This window comes from Molothrus aeneus, unplaced genomic scaffold (genome assembly GCF_037042795.1).
Source record: "Molothrus aeneus isolate 106 unplaced genomic scaffold, BPBGC_Maene_1.0 scaffold_59, whole genome shotgun sequence".
In the NCBI taxonomy this organism is placed as follows: Eukaryota; Metazoa; Chordata; class Aves; order Passeriformes; family Icteridae; genus Molothrus; species Molothrus aeneus.
The window spans coordinates 581,366-601,771 of NW_027099211.1; the positions used below are offsets into that span (position 1 = coordinate 581,366).

A 20,406-nucleotide genomic window follows, 5' to 3' on the forward strand; every position below is an offset into this window, starting at 1 on the left:
TAAAGTGTGAGTGTCTAGGATAAGACAAGAAATGGCATCTAATACAGAACTGAAAAAATTTTCATCCTAGTTTCTTCAAATTTCTTGTATGTCATGCAGTGTTATTACTTTTGGATAGTTTGGAGTTTATTTTCCCACCAGGAAGCCAAATTTAACTACTGTTATTAATACAAATGTCAATAACAGTTACACAGCAGTGGGAAAATACAGTTCATTCAGCATTTCATTATGGAGGCGTATTAAAATGCCTCTGCAAGCCTGTCTGTCTGGTAAAGTAATCAGTGGGAGTTTTATCAAGGCTGCACATAGGCCTACCAGGAGGATTTATGGAAGCCACATGTTTCAAATTTTTGTGGATTATTCTAGAAATTTCCCTCTTGTCCAAAGCTATATTTAAAATGTGGAGCTTTCAAACCTAATTCTGTATTTCATTAACCAGGTCCAAAATGCTATTTTAGAAGTCCCATCTCAGAGAAGGTTCTCGCTAAGCATTACTGGTGGGATAGGAGGGGACCCTCAGCCACCTGTGTGCATGAAGCAGAACCTGCCCTGAGTGGCACAAGCTGCCCCTGGCTGGGGAACAGCACACAGCCTTTCTGTGGGGTTTGTGCCAATGTCCTTCTGCTTTGTAATGACTTTATAATACAAGGTACAACACAGACTTGAACAGAGCTATGAGGTGGTGGGCTTTTGTATGGAATTGGGTATTCAGTTTGGGTTTTTTACAGAAACTCTTTTTTCCCATCGTACCTATAAGCGATTTGAATGCTTCTGCTCCTTCCATACTTCAGGTGTACTAATCTGCACCAAATCCTTTCTTTGATTTACAGATTCAGCCAGTGATTCTCTACACAAGCCCAAGGTCCTTTTTAGAGAAAGCCACTTTCAGACCTGTGTGCAATTTACTCTACTCTATCTATCTATCTATCTATCTATCTATCTATCTATCTATCTATCTATCTATCTATCTATCTGTTGCCTTCCTTAGACAGGAGAGAGGAGGAGACAACCAACTGAAAATAGATTTAAAGAGGGGGAAATGTAATTTATGTCACCTGCATGACAATTTAATTGTAATTGAGGTCTATAGGTTTTTGTGTGATAGCAGAGATTTAAAGCTTGATGCAACTCAAAAATGAAGGCAAGGCTTTAATAAGGCAGCATTAAGCTGGGAATTGAACAGAATCAATACTGAGAATTAGCAAGAAAAGATTATAAAAGACATTTCAGTATTCAAGGAAAAAAGAGTTTTTGCATTTTATCATTTACACAGCATACCATAGCTGTGTTTTGCCTTATTTTGGTGTTCAGAAGTGCAGCAGAACCACAAAATCAGGGAACTCAAGCAAACAAGAAAGCTTTTGGCTTTTTTATGGTTAAAATGCATGGGTAGAAAAACAGCTCAATTCCAGAAATCCCATTTGCTGAAATGGAAACCAGGCAATTGAGACTATTGCAAACTGCATCAGAGATTAAAGCAGCCTGCAACAAAGGAACCTTATTCCAAATCCAGCAAATCCTTACCTTGTCTCTAACTGTAAAGGTTTTCACAGTAGATGGACACTGGAATGTTCTATAACTTCTGTTACCCCGCAGGAGCAATGTAACAAGGTCAGTGTTTAACACAAACCCCTCTTTTTCTTCTTCTTTTTCTTTTTGCCCCAATCTCTACAGGGAGGTCCTATCCAGAACCGAAAATCCAAGCGCTGCCTGGAATTGCAGGAGAACAATGAAAATGAATTTGGATTTCAAGTGGTCCTTCACAAGTGCACTGGACAACGCTGGTCCATAACAAATGTCCTGAGAAGCTTGTCATTATAGCAGACTAAATTTTGTACCCATTTCTTTTGCTACTGTGTAGCAAGTACTGCATTGTCGCCTGCTGTACTGTATCCCTCCCGCTCCCCGTCCCCCCAGCTCCTTCTCTCCCCTTTTTGTCTCTGATTTGATTTTGTGAGTGTGTGGAAATAGGGTTTGTGGGCTGGAAATAAGAAGTTTTTATTTCACAATGATGTTTTCACGACATTTATAGAGATGCTGAATGACAGGTGATGGGTAGGCTATCCTAAAATATTTCACAACTGTAAATATTAAGCAAATGGAGAATATTTATATCTCAAACTTTTATTGAATAAAAAAGCCCAAACACTGTTACTGGGTAGGTGTCTCCATGGAAATCAATTTGGAAGCTAAGTGCTGGTTTCATTGCTTCATTAACCCAAGCCTGATCCTGGCATGTTGCTGCAGAGCATCAGAATTCTGCAGACTTTGGATAAAGAGTTCTACCTGCACACCAACAGCTACAGCAAGGGAGGATTTTCTCCATTCTCCCTCCAGAGATCTGTCTAGGCCACGGTAGGTACCGGTGTGCAAATACAGGGGAAAGGTCTGGGGTGTGGAGGTGTTATGTCCCCAAGTATTTTTCCTCTCCAGTACCACTTAATAAAACCCCAGAGAAAGCTCCAGGGCTCAAGTGAGGCAGGGAAGAGAATTTATTAAAAAGAAGGGAAAAAATATCCCAAGAGAAAAGCAGCAGCTACTGGAAGGAAAGTAAAATATAAACCCTGACATTTCACAGTGGGCTGGTCTCCATTTCAGTGGCTGAACCTTCCTTCCAATTCTTCATTGTTCTTACAAGTCTTTTTTTTTTTAATGCAGTTGTTCCCTGGGTGCTGCAGACTTGGGCAAAAGTGGCTCCATCCAAGAGAAAAAGGGATGAATTCACTCTGCTTTTCTTCCTGCCTTGAAGGAGGTGTGAATGCAATTCCATATCACTTCATCTCTTCTCAGACTGGTGAGGAGAGGAAATTTGATGAGGTAAACCAGAGCACTGGGATTACTAGAGTTCATTTCCAGCAGCTTTTATTTGTATGTAAATTCCCCCATATTTTGATCAGTTTTTCTTGACAATAACAGTACACCTACCACATCTACCAGCTGATAAGGAGATACTGACAATTAAAGGAAATAGAACATGGCAAGACACCCCAAGCCGCCTTCCTACGGTACTTGCTTAAATATTTATGGACAGCAAATATCTTGTCAGGTATCATCCCTTGTGCCAGGATATCACCTAGGGTGCTTTCCCAAGGTCTCCCACTGTGTGTTCTCTCACCACATTTGCACTTGGGGCAAGCCACCAGCACCAAGGAGGAAAAAGTTGTGCTGGTGATGTGAGGAGAGCCTGCAGAGCATCTCCACATCCTCAGGGAAAAGCTGTTAGGGCTTGGTTGCTATCAGAGACCCTGGGTAATACTTTTGAAGATGGGCTGTTCAGAAGGGATCCAGGTTCCAGGAATTTATTCATTGATATGTTTATATACTTACTTTTACAAAGCTACAGGTTTCAGGAGCACAGATTCCTGACACCATACCCAGTCATTCCCAGCTGGAACTCTGACAGGAGAATTCCTGATTATCCTTGCCTGCCTGATCTTTCCAGGCTGGCCAACATCTGCTGGGAGTGACTGTGCAGGGCATGGTTTAGGATTGTCCTCTTTTGCTGGGGAAGGTTCTTTGGCTTCATCTTTCTGAAGGACCAGAATTTCATCCTCCAACACCATGTGTCTTTTTCTGTGTCTTTTATAAACAGAAGTTAATCAGTCAAAACTAATCACTGAGCCTTTTTGTGTATGGTAATCAAGAGGTAGTTGCAAAAATTATAATTAAGCAAGTAGCTGTCATATGTCATTTTATACTGGGCAGCACTGAATACTTATTTAGCTGGAGATATAAAGGGAAACAGATTTTAGAAGGTCATACTTACATTTTACAATCAATGTAAAAATGTGTCTGTAAGCATCATTTTGATTGCACAATTTTGCTTGCAGACCTAAATTATGTGTATTTGTGTGTGTATATCTCTACATCATCAAATACGTGTAAATTTATATTTAAAACATCAGCATGCATGTACACAGACAGCTCACTGGCCAACCACAACAGAAGCAGAATTACATTAAAGTGCACTTTCTCCAACTACAGCCTTTTGAGACGTGCAGATAAGAGACCAAAATGTCAGCTTTGGTTCACAAGTACATCACTGCTACACAGATCACCTTCTGCACTGCAGCTATCTTTAATGCTGACAAAAAACGCAGAACACGTGATCCTTTTTCAACATTTTTTCAAGTGAATGTTAGAAGTTTTCCACAATAACTTCTCCAACCAGAATACAAAATATGTGTTCACACAGAGGCTCTGGAGGCAATTAGCAAGGCTTTTATCTAACAGTGCATTTTCTACTGATTTTCTAAATTTTCCCCCTGCTGCACACCTTGCTTTAAAAATACTTAAAAGTGCAAAAGTTGAGTCTCAGGTCTGTCCTTCATGGCTACATTTTAACAGCAAAGCAATGTATTGTTGTTTACTGGCTAACATGAGCTTTGCATTGTCACATGAAATGACAGTTTTACCTGAATTCAGTCTTGTTCTGAACAGTCTGAGGGGATTTTTGTGATAAACCAGCTGAAAACTGTTTAGCACTACAAAAACATACTTTTCATGATAATATATTGTTTCCAGTGAAGTAGTCTCATTTGAGGTGCATATATGATAGGATAGTTTTTCAATTGAAGAATATAATCTTAGGATATGAAAACAACAAATATATATTAGTTCAAAAGGCCAAAGGTGCATGAAATTTTAATTCAAATTTTAAAAGGAAAGAAACTGAGTAGTCTAAATAAACTAGACCACAGTTTAGAAGGTGGTGACTGCTCAGGCCTAAAAGTATGAAGAGTTCAGCCTTTAAACTCTGCTGACATTCTTGATCAGAAGTCTGTGTGGGTGGCAGTTTTGGGGTTTCTTTAACGAACAATAGCAGGCAAACATTTTAATGTAGAGACTCTTTCTTACTCCTAGAGAACCAAAGCTCCTGTAAGCACACACAAAGAATGTTGTGAGCTCCAGCTTGTCATTTGGACTGATAGTCCCTTACTTTCTCTCATTGCTAAAATCACTTGATTTCAGTGTTTTATTTCCCCATCTGCTCTAGAAGTGGCATACCAACAGGTAACCTCAGGAAGATCTGCCCATTTTCTGCAAACACAGATAGTAAATAACCATATTTAAGTGCCCATAAATGCCAGTTATTCTCATACCAGTTAGGAATATTTTGCTGCAGATGACAAGAGCACTCGTTCAAATTCAAAACAAGCCACCAAAGGTTACATTCTTATTTTCAGCATCTGTTAATAAGGGTTTTCTGTGCATCATATTTTTGTGATTTACCATTATTTTATAGTTTTCTGTATTCTCATAGACATTGTTCAGCTGTTAACACAAGAAGTATCACTTGAGTTAAATGCTCTGGAAATGCTCACAATTAAAGAGGAGATTCTAAAAATATGTCCCAAACTTGTGGACAGATCACCTTGAAGAAGCACTGACAACCACAAAAAGCATCCTGTTGCACAAAAAGGACCTTGCCACCAATATTGGATGCTGAGACCTTTCTAAACAGTAGAAAAAGTACAACACAAGCAGTGCAAAGACAAGAATCAAAAGCTGTGCATGGGCAGCACTTTCCAAAACAGGTCTCGTGCTTTAGGCATTTTTGCTGACCATATCTCATCAGATCTGGCAGCCATTCAGAGAGAGCTTCTTTTATTAAGAGATGAAGAAAGATCATCACACTAAAGAAGTGAATTGCCTTGACTTTTAGTGTGCCTCACATGCTTTGCTATTGAACACCTTTTACCTGGGCATGCATTGCAGGAGGGAAAAAAACACCACAAAACCACCAAACCTGTATCAAAGCTAGCTTTACATTTCTGGCAGGCATCACTTTCCTAATCTGCCTCACTTTCCTGTTCTTAGAAATCAGAGTCCAAAGTTCAGTTGAATATCTTGGAAGGCACATTGGGTATGTGTGAGATAGCTAATCCTTTTGCCTGCAGCTGAATGCAATGTGTACCACCTCCATTTTTCTAACCTGTGTGTATTGTGCCTAGGCACTTCAATGTTAGATTTCTGTGTATTTAGCAATGAACAAAGTTAAAGAAAAACCCCTCTCTTACACCCAGTTTTTTTTAGCAGAGAGACAGAAGCGTTCAAAGTGTCAGTTCAGGCTTGAACCAGTTCATATTTAAATCATTTTATTGTTCCGTAGCATGACTTCCTCTACTTGGTCTCACAATCACAACTCCTGTCAAGGATGGCAAATTTAAATAATTCTTCTTGAGAGTAAAGCTTTCAGATATTAAACCCTTGACTGAATTTTCCTAGGAGAGATTGAATCACATGGAGATTTCATCATCTGGGAAAGGGCTTGGGGGAAGCGCTGCGCTGCTGTCCAGGGCAGTCGGACTCGTTCTGAGCCTTCTTTGGGGGTCAGGAAAAGGGGGGGGGGGTGAAGACTCGGGGCTCTGATGCCGTTGGGGGCACCCCAAGGTGCCCAGGAGAGGGAGCCCCACTGCGGTGCAGGAGCAGGTGGGGGGCGGGCGAGGGGCGGGGGTCACGCTGGGTGCCGTCCCCCAGAGGGACCCAAAGCTGCCACCAAATGCGCAGGGAAATTGCATTCCAATGTCTTGGGACAGAGGCTCATGGGAAGTTTTCTCAGCTATCCAAGGCACGGAGCCCTGGAGCCAAGTCAGCCTGAGCTGCTCCGTGCTTGCTGTGAGCCTTGAGGGTGAGCGCGCATCATTGCGGGCTTGGGATCGATTGAAATGCGCTAAGGAAACCAGCTCTGGCGAGGGAGGCAGGGAGGGAGGGAAATGCTCTCTTAACATGTGCCAATGCTTCTGTCAAACTCATCAGGGCAGGACAGCGTTCAGACTGAAAGTGTGAGAAGATGTGGAGTGAGACAGAGAATCTGACAGGAGCACCGGACTCACAAGTGCACGCATTTTGCTTTTGGCTTGGATTTAAACTCAGAAGTTGTAAGGAATTTGGGAAGGAGAAGGGACATTCCAGAAGGAAAAGAAGAAAAAGAAGTTGTTGTTGTTACAGCCCTGGCAAAATCTTTGGTTCGAGCTAATAAAGGAAGTTAGTTGAAATAAAAAAAAGAAAAAAACGTGGGTTTTTTCCTTCACTGTTGTATTTGTTGGTGGTAGATGGTGTGTTGTTTTATTTCTTGGTCTTATTAACTCTGTGTAAATAGTTTTTTGAGTGAAGCTACCTTTCTGGATGGGTTGGTTTGTATTTGAGGTAGGATTAATTTCAAGAGGTTTCTTTCCTAGACTTCTGGTAGGTATTCCTGGGATTTTGGTTTTGTTTACTGTATGTATCAACAGAGAGATTTGGTAGGGCCAGCTGGGCTGCTGGAGTTTTGGGTGTTAATTTATTAGATGGCTTTTGTTAAACACAGAATAATTATGTAAGTTAACAGCAAATTACCCAATTTATCTAGGTATGCTACCTAAACACAATGCTTTATATCTTACCATTTTTCTATTCTTCTGGTCCAAGTAGTTGTGTCAAAAAAGAAAGCACTGCTATTTTTCTGAAGAGCTTTCTTCTATAACAAGGCCTTTCCTCCCTTTGAATTTGAGTCAGAGGAGCCAAACAGCTGCAGCTGCTCTGGGGGCTTTTATATTTGGTGGGATTAGCCCCCTCCCTTTTCCCAGGCATCATGGGAATGGGAGGCGGGCACCATCGGGGTATATTAACCCCAGCCTTTGCTGAGGGGCTTCATTCCCTCTCTGGGATGTGCTGGGGTAAGGGCTCTCCTGTCATTTCAGTGAAGAGGCTCTTTCAGCTTATCTCAGCTTGCTTTCAGCAGGTGTTTCTGGGCATCTAAAGCAACAGAGGCTTGGAAGATCCTGTGAAGAAAATGGCATGGAATACAGGGAGTATTTAAGGTGACGATTTTGGATTTTGTGTTTAGGGGTGATAAAGCGCATTTGCAATTACTGGTTTTGTTCTTGTTTTGTGTTTTTATTGTTTTTAGGAGGTGCACAGCTTCCAGAGATCCCAGGTTGTGTCAAGCACAGCACTTCTTTCAGCAGATTCATCATATCACAGGAGGCATCTGCCCAGTGTCAAAAATGATGTTTGAGAGTGAGGCTTCAGATGAGTTGAGAGTTGTGACTAGGAGAGGGAGGGTGAGCAGGTATCCAGTTAGGAGTTATTGGGGGGCAGGGGGGTTTGCAGGCAGCAGGGTGAGAAAGGGTGTTTATCTGAGGGCCCCCCCACACAAGGCTTTTCAGAAGCATAGCAGAGGCATTCCCATGTCTTCCTCACACAAGGTCATCCACTGCACTCACAGGAATGCCATTTAACTTTGCTTTTCTCTAACCCAGGTGCCACTGATAATAAAGGTCACACCCTTGGAATCAGGATGAAGGTGGAGCCTGAAGGAGCCAGGCACACTCAGGAGAGGGCAAGTAGCTGACTTGCTGGGATTTGGCCCACATAACTCTGAACTCATACGTTGGTTTTGGTTTTCTTTATTGTAGCTGACCGAGAGGCTAACAGGTGATCACGGGGCCCTCCGAGGCAGACTCATTTCAGGTGCAACGTGGATTCACATCGCCGATCATCCAAAAGATAAGTCGGGGGCCACGGCCTGGAGAAGGGAGAGTAGCGGGTTGCGAGTTCTTGGGACAGATTTAAAATTAGCAGAGGGAAAAGCAATCTTTTCCAAGGGGCCTCTTAGGACAGCTAAAGGGAGAGAGTCCACATTTGATGGCAGCGTGCAGGCGGGCAGGGCAGAGCAGTTCCGGTCCACGTCGTGTTGTCCGGTGTACCGTGTTACCTACTGTGTCTTTGGGGTCCCTTTTGCCTTTTCCCCTCGAGGCCCTCACCACAAGCATCATGTGTCGTGTTTAACGTCCCCCCATTTGTCACATTCTGTGTCACGGGTGTCTGCACATGTTTGTGCCGGAGCTGCTCTGCCCTGCCGCAGAGGCTGCTGCAATAGGACAAGGCTCAGGGACAGGCAGTTTGTGGGGTGTCGCCGGACTCTAGATGATATTCCTAGATAGACAGAAGATGTTTGGAGCTGTGAAGATATCCTGCAGCCCTTTGACGTTTGTCCTCGCTTTCTTTCAGATGCAGGAGGATAAAATCCAGGGCAAAATCCATCCACCCATCCCGGGAGAGGAGGTTCCCCCGAGCAGGTCAGTCACCATTTGTCTCTGCAGGGGGAGTGTAAAGTGTGACTCTGTTACAGCTCTGTTCTTTTTCTTTTTAGGAAGTAAAGCTGGACATCAGCAGTCACGGTGAGGTGGGCAAGGTGAGCATTGAGTAGAGTACAGAAGCAGTTGTTATTGCTCAAGTCTCACTTTCCGGTGCAGCTCTAAGCATCTGTTCCTGTTTCTGCGCTTTAGGCAATCCACTCGGAGTACACCGAGCCCCAGTCACCAACCGGCCGACGCACCGGGTGTGCCGCTCTCCCGAGCCCTGGGGAAGTATCGCGGGACTTGGCAATGAAGCCTCTGCCTTTTCTGTTTAAAGGTGTCACCAGGGTAGCCTTCAGCAATGGCCGAGGAGTTGCGGTGAGTCAGGGAAGTAGGGAGGAGGAGTGAGGCTCCGCTCAGTTTCAGCAGCGCCACATCACCTCGTCTCCTCTTAGCCCAGGCGTACCCACGACGATGGCGTCAGCCTCCGAGTGTGGCTGAAGCGTGTGGCCCCAGGAGCCGGGCATTCTTGGGAAAAGAGTGAGTGGCAGAATTGTTGGGTTTTGGCCAATGTGCTGCTGAGGTTATGCATTGATATTTTGTTTACTTTATTGGAGCAGATGAAGAAACAACAGGAAGCTGTTTAACAACAGTGCCAGCAGGACCTTCCCAGCTGTCGAGGCAGCCTTCCTTTGCACCTGACACAGACCGGCATCCCCAGATGCCTGAGAGATAAGTAGAGGGCTACGACCCACAGAGGGGATGAAACCAGGGCGCAGTGCAGGGACCCACCGGGAGGGGTTTCTGAGTCCGCTTTGGAGACGGGGGTGTCCACGAAGCGGCCCCTTAGGCTTGGGGGGGAAATAAAGGCAAAGTCTCACTTTTGATCTCAGTGCTGAGGTGCGCAGGGTAGAGCAGTGCCGGTGTGTATTGTGTCAATTGTCTATTGAGTGTTCTGTGTGGTTGGATGTGTCATGTCCTTTACCTTAGGCCTTTGAGGAGCCTAGCAGAAACCCTGGCATCATTGTTAGCATCTGTAGTCTCTGCATTCCTTGGCCTGGTACCCAGGCCATTGACCTTTTGACTCGGGAGCTCCGACAGGCATCAGAATTGCATCTCTCTTTGGAAGCATCCAGTCAGGTGGCTTTTCAGGTCTTGTTCTGAGCTGCACGGACAGCCGTGCTCCTCAATGCTCCATTTCAACGGATTAGGCTTTGTAAGAATGCGAGGTTAGGGAGAGGATTCTGACCGTAGGATTCCTGGGTATCCATCTTTGCAGTTCTTGGAATAAATCCTTCAGCCAGCATCTTCCTCCAGGGTTCTCTGAGCCTCATCAGTTTGCCATCTGTCTCACCTCGGTCATCTCCTTTTGCATTCTCTCAGTCCTTGCAGCCACTTTCCTTGCCAGGAGCTTTCTGTCCCTGTTGTGTCCCCCCTGTCTGTCACGTCCTGTCCCGTGTCACGGGTGTCAGCGCACACAATTGTGCTAGAGCTGCTCTGCCCTGCCGCATAGCCCGGCGCAATAGGGGAAGTCCCTGGGAGCTTGTAATGTGAGGTGTAGTTGGACTCTAGATGGGATTTGTAGATGGACACAAGATGTCTGGAGCTCCTAAGTTATCCTGCAACAGTTTGAGTCTTGTCCTAACTTTTTTTTCAGATTCAGATGGATTAAATGTGTGCCAGAGGGCCCCATCCCGGGTGAGGGGTTTCCCCCGCGCAGGTGAGGCCCCGTTTGTCTCTGCAGCAGAAGTGTAAATGATGCCTCTGTTACAGCACTGTTCTTTGTCTTTCTTTTTAGGAAGCAAATGTGGATGCCAGCAGTCAAGGTGAGCAGTGGAGAGAAGTAGTTGTTATTGCTCAGGTCTCAATTTCTGGTGCAGCTCTAAGCTTCCATTCTCGTTTGTGCGCTTTAGGCAATCCACTCGGAGTATGCCAAGCCCCCGTCATCAGCCGGCTGATGCACCGGGTTTCCTCTCGGTGCTCGCTGTCATTTTCCTTACCCAGAGATTTCTGTTCCTGTTGTGTCCCCGTTGTTTGTCCTGTCCTGTGTCATGGGTATCTGCGCACACATTTGTGCTGGAGCTGCTCTGCCCTGCTGCATAGCCTGGTGCAATAGGCGAAGTCCCGGGGACTCGATGTTTGTAATGTGGGGTGTAGTGGGACTCTAGGTGGGATTTGTAGATGGGCACAAGATGTCTGGTGCTCTTAAGTTATCCTGCAGCTCTTTGATTTTTGTCCTTTCTTTCAGGTGCAGAAGGATAAAATCCAGGGCAGAGCCCCCCATCTCGGGTGAGGGGATTCCCCCGAGCAGGTCAGTCACTGTTTGTCTCTGTAGAGGGAGCATAAATGATGGCTGTTACAGCAGTCTTCTTTGTCTCACTTTTTAGGAAGTCAAAGCAGAGAGCAGCAGTCAAGGCCGAGTGAGCGAGGTGAGCATTGAGTAGTGTACAGAAGCAGTTGTTTTTGCTGATGTCTCAGTTTCTGGTGCAGCTCTAAGCATCTCCACTTTTTTATTTTAGGTGGTCCGCTTGCCATCTCTCCTGGCCGAGCATGCCCATTCCAGGTGTGTGCAGCTTCAGGTATCGGTGTGGCATCCTTGTCAGATTTGGGAGGTTGTGTTTTCAGTGTCTCAGCATGCTTTTCTGCTTTGTTTCTTTGCAGGTGCTGTCACTGCCCTAGGCATGCCAAGGAACGGAGGAGGGCAGGTGAGTCGGGGTTTAGGCAGGCTGACTCATAGGTGAGCGTTACACAGCAGCATGCTAAGGGTGTACCTTTTCTTTTTGCAGGTATCTTCTGGGCATCCTCTTGAAGCTGTGGCTGTTTTTAAGGGGGGCCCGGCTGAAGGGATTTAGAGAGTCCAGCCATCTTCAGTTACACCGGCACTCCCCTGGCACGAAGCCAGTGGCATGTGCCGACCGTGGGTGGGGTGAGAGGAAACAGTCACCGATATTGAAGCAACCACGCTGCAGGAGTGAAGAAAAGAGACGGCCCTCCTCTGCTGGGTGAATTAACTTGGTTTAATCCAGGGTAGGGGAAGTACAGGGTGGCCACCCAAAGGTGGCGAGCGGAGGAGGAGCCCCGGGCCCCTCCGGGGACCGGGTTTTACAGGGAAGGGGTGGGTACACAAGAAACCAATCACAGAACGAAAATTTGCATACATTGAAGACTGATGGGTGGTGTGGATCAAGGGGGATAGGTCAGGGGAGGAGCCCAGGCCTACCAGCCAATCACTCGACACCCTAGCTGGAAGATTCTGGAACTTGGGGCGGGGTGCCGGTGATTGGCAGAAGGCCTGGGGAGGGGATACAAGGACAAATAAGGGATAATGAGGGAAAATGAGGAGGGGAAAACCGTGATTGACATAACTGGGGGTTTGAGCCAGACCAACTTGCCAAGCTAGGAGAGGGGGGAACGGAACAAACCAAACACAAACCACAACATCTCCCCCTTTTTTGTTTTAAAAAGAAAAGGAAGGGAGAAAACAAACAGTCCCTTATAATCAGGCGGCAGTTGTCTCTTGTGCTGTTTTAAAGTCCAGGCTTCCACCGCTCATGCTTTCAGAGTCTGAAGTCGAGGCAGGGTCCTCCTCGACATCTGAAAGCTCCAGATGGTTTATGTTGGCCGCTGAGGCATTCAGCAGAAGTCTCTTAACCAATCCCCACATTAGGGAGCAGGCGATGACAATTACGAATATAACTAAAACAAAATATAAAACGGACCGAACTATGGCATCGGATCCATGCAGGCGGGAGATCAACTAAAAAGAAACAGAAATATAAATTAAGAAGGTCTGGCTTGAGGGGGGGGGTCAGGACCGTGGTCAATGGTGGCTCGCCCACCAGTTCCTCCGTTTCCGCCGCCAACACGCCTCTGCTACCTGTGGGACCGGTTCTGGTCTTGCACCCCGCTTAGGGCGGAAGGGCTTGACCCACTTTGATGGAATCCATCTCGGACCTGAGGGAGTGGACACGCAAGCGTATCCCCTACCCCAGGTCACGAGATCAAATGGCCCTTCCGTTTTCCAGGTCTCCGGATCCTTAATGAGGACCGGGGGCCTGGCCCTAGGTCGCAGCTCCTCGTGCTTCCCGAAGTGTCGCACTATGGGCGGGTTGAGATTTTCAAAGGAGCAATTTAGAAAGTTGATAGTATACAACGCCCGTGCGAGACGGATGTGAGGGGACTCCACCTTCACTGCCGAATGCTGTTGCTCCAAAACCCTTTTAAGGCTCTGGTGGGTCCTCTCCACCACGGCTTGGCCTGTCGGGGAATAGGGGATGCCGGTCTTGTGTTCTATTCCCCATTGCTGCAGGAAGCTCCGCAGTTCCTTGGATTTGTAAGCTGGGCCGTTATCTGTTTTGATTACCTTAGGGATGCCCAGGACCGCGAATGCCTGAAGCATATGCTTCCTGCAATCCGCAGCCCTCTCACCTGTGTGGGCAGAGGCAAAGACAGCACCAGAGAAAGTATCCACCGAGACATGTACAAACTTAAAGCGGCCGAATGATGGATAATGGGTCACGTCCATCTGCCACACCTCGCAGCTGGACAAACCACGGGGGTTAGCTCCGAGAGGGACGGAAGGGAGCTGGTGGGACTGGCAGTGAGGACATGTAGCCACAATGGCCTTGGCCTGTTCGCGCGTCAGATGGAACTGCCGAACCAGGCCAGGCGCATTCTGATGGAACAACTGGTGGCTGATCTTGGCTTGACTGAAGAGATCAGGGAGCGGGGCCGCTTGAACAGGGGCGGCAAGGGCATCGGCACGCCGGTTGCCCTCCGCTATGAACCCCGGCAAATCGGTGTGTGATCTCACGTGCATGACATAAAAGGGTTGCTCTCGGTGGGAGACCAATTGAACCAATTTGGAGAGCAAGTCGTACAATTTTGGGTTTGACACCTCCTGCAGCACAGCATTTTCAGCTTTGGACACTACACCCGCTACATAGGCTGAATCCGTAACTAAATTGAAAGGTCCAGGGAACCTCTCAAAGGCTCTGACGACTGCGTCCAACTCGGCAATTTGAGGTGAACCTTCAACCTCGGTGACATCGGACTCCCACTCCCGAGTTTGGGGATTCCTCCAAGTCATGACTGACTTGTGGGATCTTCCGGACGCGTCAGTAAAAATGGTCATTGCCTTTAGAGGGGTTCTACTCTGGATCGATTTTGTAGATAACACAAATTCCTGATTGAATAATTTATGGGCCGGCCGATCAACACTAATTTGGCCGGGGTAGCTGTCCAGAGCGAACTGCAAAGATGTATTCGTTTGCAGGAGGCTGTCAATTACCTTTTGTTTTAGGTGGCCCGAATTTAATTTAAGAGGAATGTGTATGCACGCAAGATCAACGCCTGCCAGCTCTCTGATCCTCAGCCTAGCTTTCCGGATCAACTCTGCCACCAGTTCAGCGGGCTGTGTCATTCTCTTGGACCGATGGTGGCTGAGGAACACCCACTCTATGATTAAGAGGGGGTCACTTGAGCCTCGGTCCCTGCCTTTGATGGCGTCGTCCCACTGAAAAATCACCCCGTGGAGGTGTGGCAGTTTGCCGCAAATAATGAATTTAAATGGCAGGCCCGGATGACAACGGTGGGCCTGCCTAGCCGAAATGAGTCTCTGGATTTTCTCCAGTGCAACCCTTGCCTCTGGGGTAAGGGTCCTGGGAGAACTTAGCTCCTCTCCCCCTTTCAATAAATTGAAAAGGGGGGCCAGGTCTTCTGTTGGTATGCCCAGCCAAGGTCTTACCCAATTCAAAGATCCACACAGCTGGTGGACATCCGCCAAGGTTTTAATAGTTGTTATGATAGCCAATTTCTGAGGAACAATGGTCCTCTTAGTAATCTCCAGACCCAGATACTTCCAAGGCGGCACCCTTTGAATTTTTTCCTGCTGGAGCTCGAACCCTGCAGCAACCAGCGCATCAACTGTCAGGTCAAGGGCGTGGCCAAGTATGTCAGCGGTCGGGGCACACACCAGGATGTCGGTGATTGGCAGAAGGCCTGGGGAGGGGATACAAGGACAAATAAGGGATAATGAGGGAAAATGAGGAGGGGAAAACCGTGATTGACATAACTGGGGGTTTGAGCCAGACCAACTTGCCAAGCTAGGAGAGGGGGGAACGGAACAAACCAAACACAAACCACAACACCCTCTGGAGTCAAATCAAGATTTGAGGTGAGCCGGGGCAGGGGTGCGGAGGAGCCCTGGGGGTTACTGTTTTTGATGGCAATAGTCACCTTTTCTGTTTTGTCTTAGGTACCCTGAGGAGCCTCGTAGCCAAAGGTTGGGAAGGACAGCACCAAGGCACACACGGAGCACGTTTCATCATCCACGTCCGACTGAGGATGGATTTTGTCTGCTCCTTTTCCAAAAGCTAAGTGTCGGGGCCAGTGGTTGGGAGAAGGGGAAAAACCTTTACTGTCGCAGAGGGCAATTTGATGTCAGCTTGGTGGAGAGGTCTGTAGTGGGACAGGCTCTCTGGAAGTAAAGGGAGAGGGTTTCTCCTCAGCCTGACCAGAGCCTTTGCCGGGCAGGGCAGTTCCGACCCATCTCAGGATTCTCGTGAACTTTGTGTCGTCCGCCTTCCTCAACTCAACATCGTCACGGATCTTTCCCCTGAGGAGCTCGCCTTCAGGTCCAGAGCTATCTCCACGGTCACCCAGCAGTCCGCTTCCTTCTCTAGGCTCGCCGAGCCTCTCGAGCATCCTCTTAACTGCTGTGGCACTAACTTGTTTTAACGAGCTACATTTCATCATCGCGTGCCATCGTCATAGGGCTTCCTTTCCTTTGGCATCATCAGCCTCTGGCTCATCTTGCTCTAGGAATCTTGGGTCCCTAAGGGGACAGTGCCAGGCAGTTGCCACTTGTCTCTGTGTTATGTCACCCATGTCTATGTTATGTTGTCCGTGTCTGTGTCCGTTGTCTTCCATGTCATAGGCCTTTGTTACATCTCGATGCTTTATCGGCACTATTCTGTGCCATATAGGCCGTATTCTACTCACGTTCCTTTCTGGATATCCCTTATTCTGGCATCTTTACATTTTTACTCTTTGAGACAGGAATGTCTCAAACGGACAAGATGTTCTCATCCATCTTCCTTCTCACTACCAGCTTTGGTAGTGCCTTTTTTTCCATGCCATTCTCTTGGACTGCTAGAGGGAGTGTCTTACACCCTCCTCATGTGACTGCAGTACTTCTATAGGTTCCATCTTCTCAAGGATATAGGACTCAAGAATTCATCTTCCAGCAAGTTATCTCAAGTCCTGGCTTTTATATTGTGTGTACCTGTGCTGGCTTATACTGTATGTACCTACACTCTATGTACACTTGCACTGTATGCATCGACTTACATTGTTGTGTGTACTTATATTGTACCACTTATGGTTGGAGCTGCCCTGCCGGGGCACATAGTCACAGTTAGGTAGAAGAGTTATAAAAACTTTACTGTTCATCTGTCTTTTATGGGATTTTAGGTAGAAAACTTACTGGTCCAGAGTGGAGACAAGTCCTAGCTGTCAGATAGCCACTCGTTGACCGCTTCCTGTCGTCTCACAGGTCCCTGAGGCTGCCGATTTCCCCAGAATCTACCATTTGACGTCAAGGAGCGCAGCCAGAAGATGTGTAGCAGCACGTTCTTCAGCGTCTCAAGTAAGGGCCGCAGCGAGCGTGTAAGTGGGAAGAGTGTGTGAGCGTGTGTGAGAGCACGTGTCTGTCTGCGTCTGCTCGTCTCTGCATGTGTCAGCGCATGCTGACTGGATTTAACCTTGTGTGTGTGACTTTTGCTTTTCAAGTTTTTCAACTCATTTTTAAATTTAGAATAAAAAATCCCCAGCTGGGTTCCCCCCCCCCCCCCCCGGCTGTTTTTTTTTTTTTTTTTCCTCGGTCCCGGTCAGTCTGTGAGGCGACGTTCATCACCAAAGTTTGGGTGTGGACCGTCCAGGGACCGGGGTTTTTTTGTCAAGCGGGAGGATTTTTTTGAGGCTCCCGGGAACCACGTTCCTGAGGACCAATGATTGCTAGGGTGTAATTTAGCAGTTGTGATGAGAGGGATGGTGACTTCGTGTGTCATTTGAAGGGGGTGTTAATGGTAGATGAGTGTTGTTTTTTGTGTGCTTTTGTTGGTTTGGGTTTCCTATAACAATAAATCCACATGTAATGAAAATAGAAAAAGGTTATCATCTTGTGTTAATATGTGTGTTTTGTTGTATTGCTCTGTATTGCAGGGTGAGCACAGGGTGAACTCTTTCCTCCTTGCTGTGACACCTGGGCTGGCAGGGATGACACAGTGACCTCGGCCGGCCGATGCTGCCTGTGCCATCACCTGGCACTGACGTGTTTGAAAATCCTTTTGCTGGGATTTTTCTCCTGAGAAGCCTCAGAACAGAAATGGAACCAGTAACAATCTGCTGGCTGTGGAGTGTGGCCTGGAGATGGTTTAGCAACAGGGGCATCTTAGATTAGTCTCCTGTGCATTGTTTCTACTTGATGACCAATCATGGTCCAGCTGCGTCGGGGCTGTGAGCAGTCCCAGGTTTTTATTATTCATTCCTTTCCAGCTCTCTGATGTCTCCTTGCTCTTTTAGTATAGTTCTACTATCTCATTTTCTTTTAATATAATAGAGATCATAAAATAATATTTCAGCCTTCTGAAAGGTGGAGTCAAGATTCTCGTCTCTTCCCTCGTCCTGGGGACCCTCATCACCACAATCAGCGGCCGAGCGGGTTTGTGCGAGCCTCTCAGTAACCCTCGGCTGGTCCCGAGTCGGCAGACACCGGGGGGGCAGCCCCGACACGGCCGAGAGCTAAGAACTGAACATCTATCTGTCTAGGACATGGGGAGAGGATTTAGGTCGTGTCTTTGTTTCCAGAAAAAAGTTCCAGTGTAGTTTCTAACTAGAGGAAAAGGGGGGGTGAAGACTCGGGGCTCTGATGCCGTTGGGGGCACCCCGAGGTGCCCAGGAGAGGGAGCCCCACTGCAGTGCAGGAGCAGGTATGTTATCACGTACTAGAGAGCAAATGATAAATAGAAATAGGAAAATTATAAATATAAAAATATTTTTTAAATCGTTAAAGAAAGCGGTTTTTTTTACTTGCCAGTAGGCAGGGTTTTGATGATAAAAATGATAAATACAAAGAATATGAAGGTAGAAATCTAAGTCTAGAAATATATCATAAATACGTACAGATAAAGTTTAAAACTAGAAGAAAAAATCAGTTGCAGCAGTAGATACGATACATAATATAAATAATACTTTAAATACATGTCTAGAATTTTATAGATATTATAGATAATTATTAATAGATTGCATCAAAAGAAACCATATATATAAATGTGAGTATAACTATACAAAGTATAAAAATATTTCGATACCGTTTAAAAGAAGGTGTTTTCGTGTATTTTTTTGGTTAGAGATGGGGTTTTTATTTGGATTAATAGAAGTATTCTAGAAATATAAATCTAACTATAGAAAGATACAATCGATAGAGAAAGAGATATTTCTAAAAACACAACCGAACGACGCCGCCTTCGGGGGAATCGCACGAGCTCGGCCGAAGCAAGGCGAGAGCGGCCGACCCTGACGGCCTCGAGCGAACCGAGGCGAGCGGAGCCGAGGCGCGCCGAAGGCACAGAGCGGCTGGGAGTTGGGCCGAAGCGAGGCGAGCTCTGCCGAAGAGGCGAATGCAGGCGCCAAGAGCCGAGTTGAGGCGACAAGAGCCGACTCGAGCCGAGCGTCTCCGGAGCGAGCCGAGCTCCGCCGAGCGCAGCATCCCGGGCAGGGCGAGGCGCCGGGCCGGGCTCGGGGTGCAGCCGGGGCTCTGGGGGGCTTCCCCGCCTGTCCCTCTCTCTAGCCCTCCTTCCTTCTCCCCGTATTCGCCTTCTCTCGCTCCCTTTCCCCCATTCCCTCTCCCCCCACAAACCCGGCTCCTTCCTGTCCTGTCCCTAGCCCGCTACTCCCTTCTGTTCCCCCTCTCTCCTTCCTCTGCCCAGCCTCCCTGTACCCTCGTCCCGGGCTTTCCCTTCCCGTCCCGCTTTCCTGCGCAGCCCGAGCTCCCTCGCCGCCCTTTCTCATGCCCTGCTCTCGCTCCTCTCTTCCCGTGCCCCCTTACCTTCTTTGCCCCGCAGCCGCGGGGCTCGGGCTGCCGGAGAATAAAGGCCCGAGGGCCGGAGCCCGGCGCCCCTGGGCCCTTGCAGGAGTCCCCGCGCGGGGCCGGAGGCTCTCGGCGGATCCCCCCGTGCCGCTCAAGCAGCCCGGCCGACAGCGCCGGAGCTGCGGCTTTGCCGGCATCGCGCTGAGAGCGGCCCCCGCCCTGTGCCGGGCCGTCCCCGCCGTCTGTGCCGCTCCCTCTCTCGCTGCCCCCGGCCCGTGACAGCGAGGCTGGGCAGGAACCTCAAGCCTTCTGGGGGCTGCCCCCGCTTTCTTGTTGCAGCAGAATCCCTTGCTGGGGCCATGCACGTGTGGGAAGGGCTTGGGGGAAGCGCTGCGCTGCTGTCCAGGGCAGTCGGATTCGTTCTGAGCCTTCTTTGGGGGTCAGGAAAAGGGGGGGGGGGGTGAAGACTCGGGGCTCTGATGCCGTTGGGGGCACCCCGAGGTGCCCAGGAGAGGGAGCCCCACTGCGGTGCAGGAGCAGGTGGGGGGCGGGCGAGGGGCGGGGGTCACGCTGGGTGCCGTCCCCCAGAGGGACCCAAAGCTGCCACCAAATGCACAGGGAGGGGTGAGTGGGTGTAGGATGCTAAAACCTGGCAAGGCGTTCGGTTTTCTAGGTATTGCTAAAGAATAGGAATTGGTCTCTAAACTCAGCTGGGGAGAAACCCTCTCTACGCACTCATTTGTTTCCAGGAATGTAGAAGGTTCCGACTGGAGATGGGTAGTAGTTCTGAAGATATTGCCGTGAGGTTTTGATCTAGGAACGGACCGAGCTGTGCCCTGGAACCCTCAGAACAGCTGCAGGGGCTGAAGGCGATAGAAGGGGCTCTCTGGCACCTTTTGCCTCCGTTCTCTGCCAGCGCCCAAATCGTGTCGCAGTCCCGGAAGAGGCGCTTGTCATCCCGAGAGCCAAAAGGAAGACGTGTAAAATCCCAGCTCTGCCTTGGGTTTCGTGTGGCTTTTGTACTTCGTATTGATGTCGTTCCAGAGAGCAAGGAAAGAAGAAATGTGACCGGGTCCCACTATTACTGTGTGAAGGCTTTCTTGAAAGGCTGCTGTATTTCTATTGTCTTTTTCCACTCCAAGCTTGACTTTTCCCTTTGTTTTTCGAGCTCTGCTGCATTGGGTGTCCCAAGGAGGGCGGGGTTCCTCAGCAGGGCTCTTAGGAGGTGGCGCTGATTCTGCTTTTTCTGAAGGC

General features: G+C 48.0%; 1 protein-coding gene and 2 long non-coding RNA genes across 3 annotated transcripts in view; all 3 read left to right on the top strand.

Moving 5' to 3' along the window:
* The window catches only part of LOC136571061 (polypeptide N-acetylgalactosaminyltransferase 18-like), a 46,832-nt gene extending 44,678 nt beyond the window's left edge, over window positions 1-2,154 (top strand). The window contains exon 8 of the mRNA XM_066571445.1: window positions 1,675-2,154. Coding sequence (XP_066427542.1) covers window positions 1,675-1,821 — 147 coding nt within the window. The 3' untranslated portion in view covers window positions 1,822-2,154. The remainder of the gene's footprint in view (window positions 1-1,674) is intronic.
* Window positions 2,155-11,266: 9,112 nt separating this feature from the next.
* On the top strand, window positions 11,267-11,759 carry LOC136571060 (uncharacterized). The gene is made up of 4 exons (XR_010785629.1): window positions 11,267-11,373; window positions 11,450-11,491; window positions 11,582-11,625; window positions 11,724-11,759. It is a non-coding gene; the product is annotated as an uncharacterized lncRNA (long non-coding RNA).
* A 4,069-nt stretch (window positions 11,760-15,828) lies between these two features.
* On the top strand, window positions 15,829-18,445 carry LOC136571064 (uncharacterized). Its single transcript, XR_010785631.1, has 2 exons — window positions 15,829-16,710; window positions 17,286-18,445. It is a non-coding gene; the product is annotated as an uncharacterized lncRNA (long non-coding RNA).
* Window positions 18,446-20,406: the final 1,961 nt, after the last annotated feature.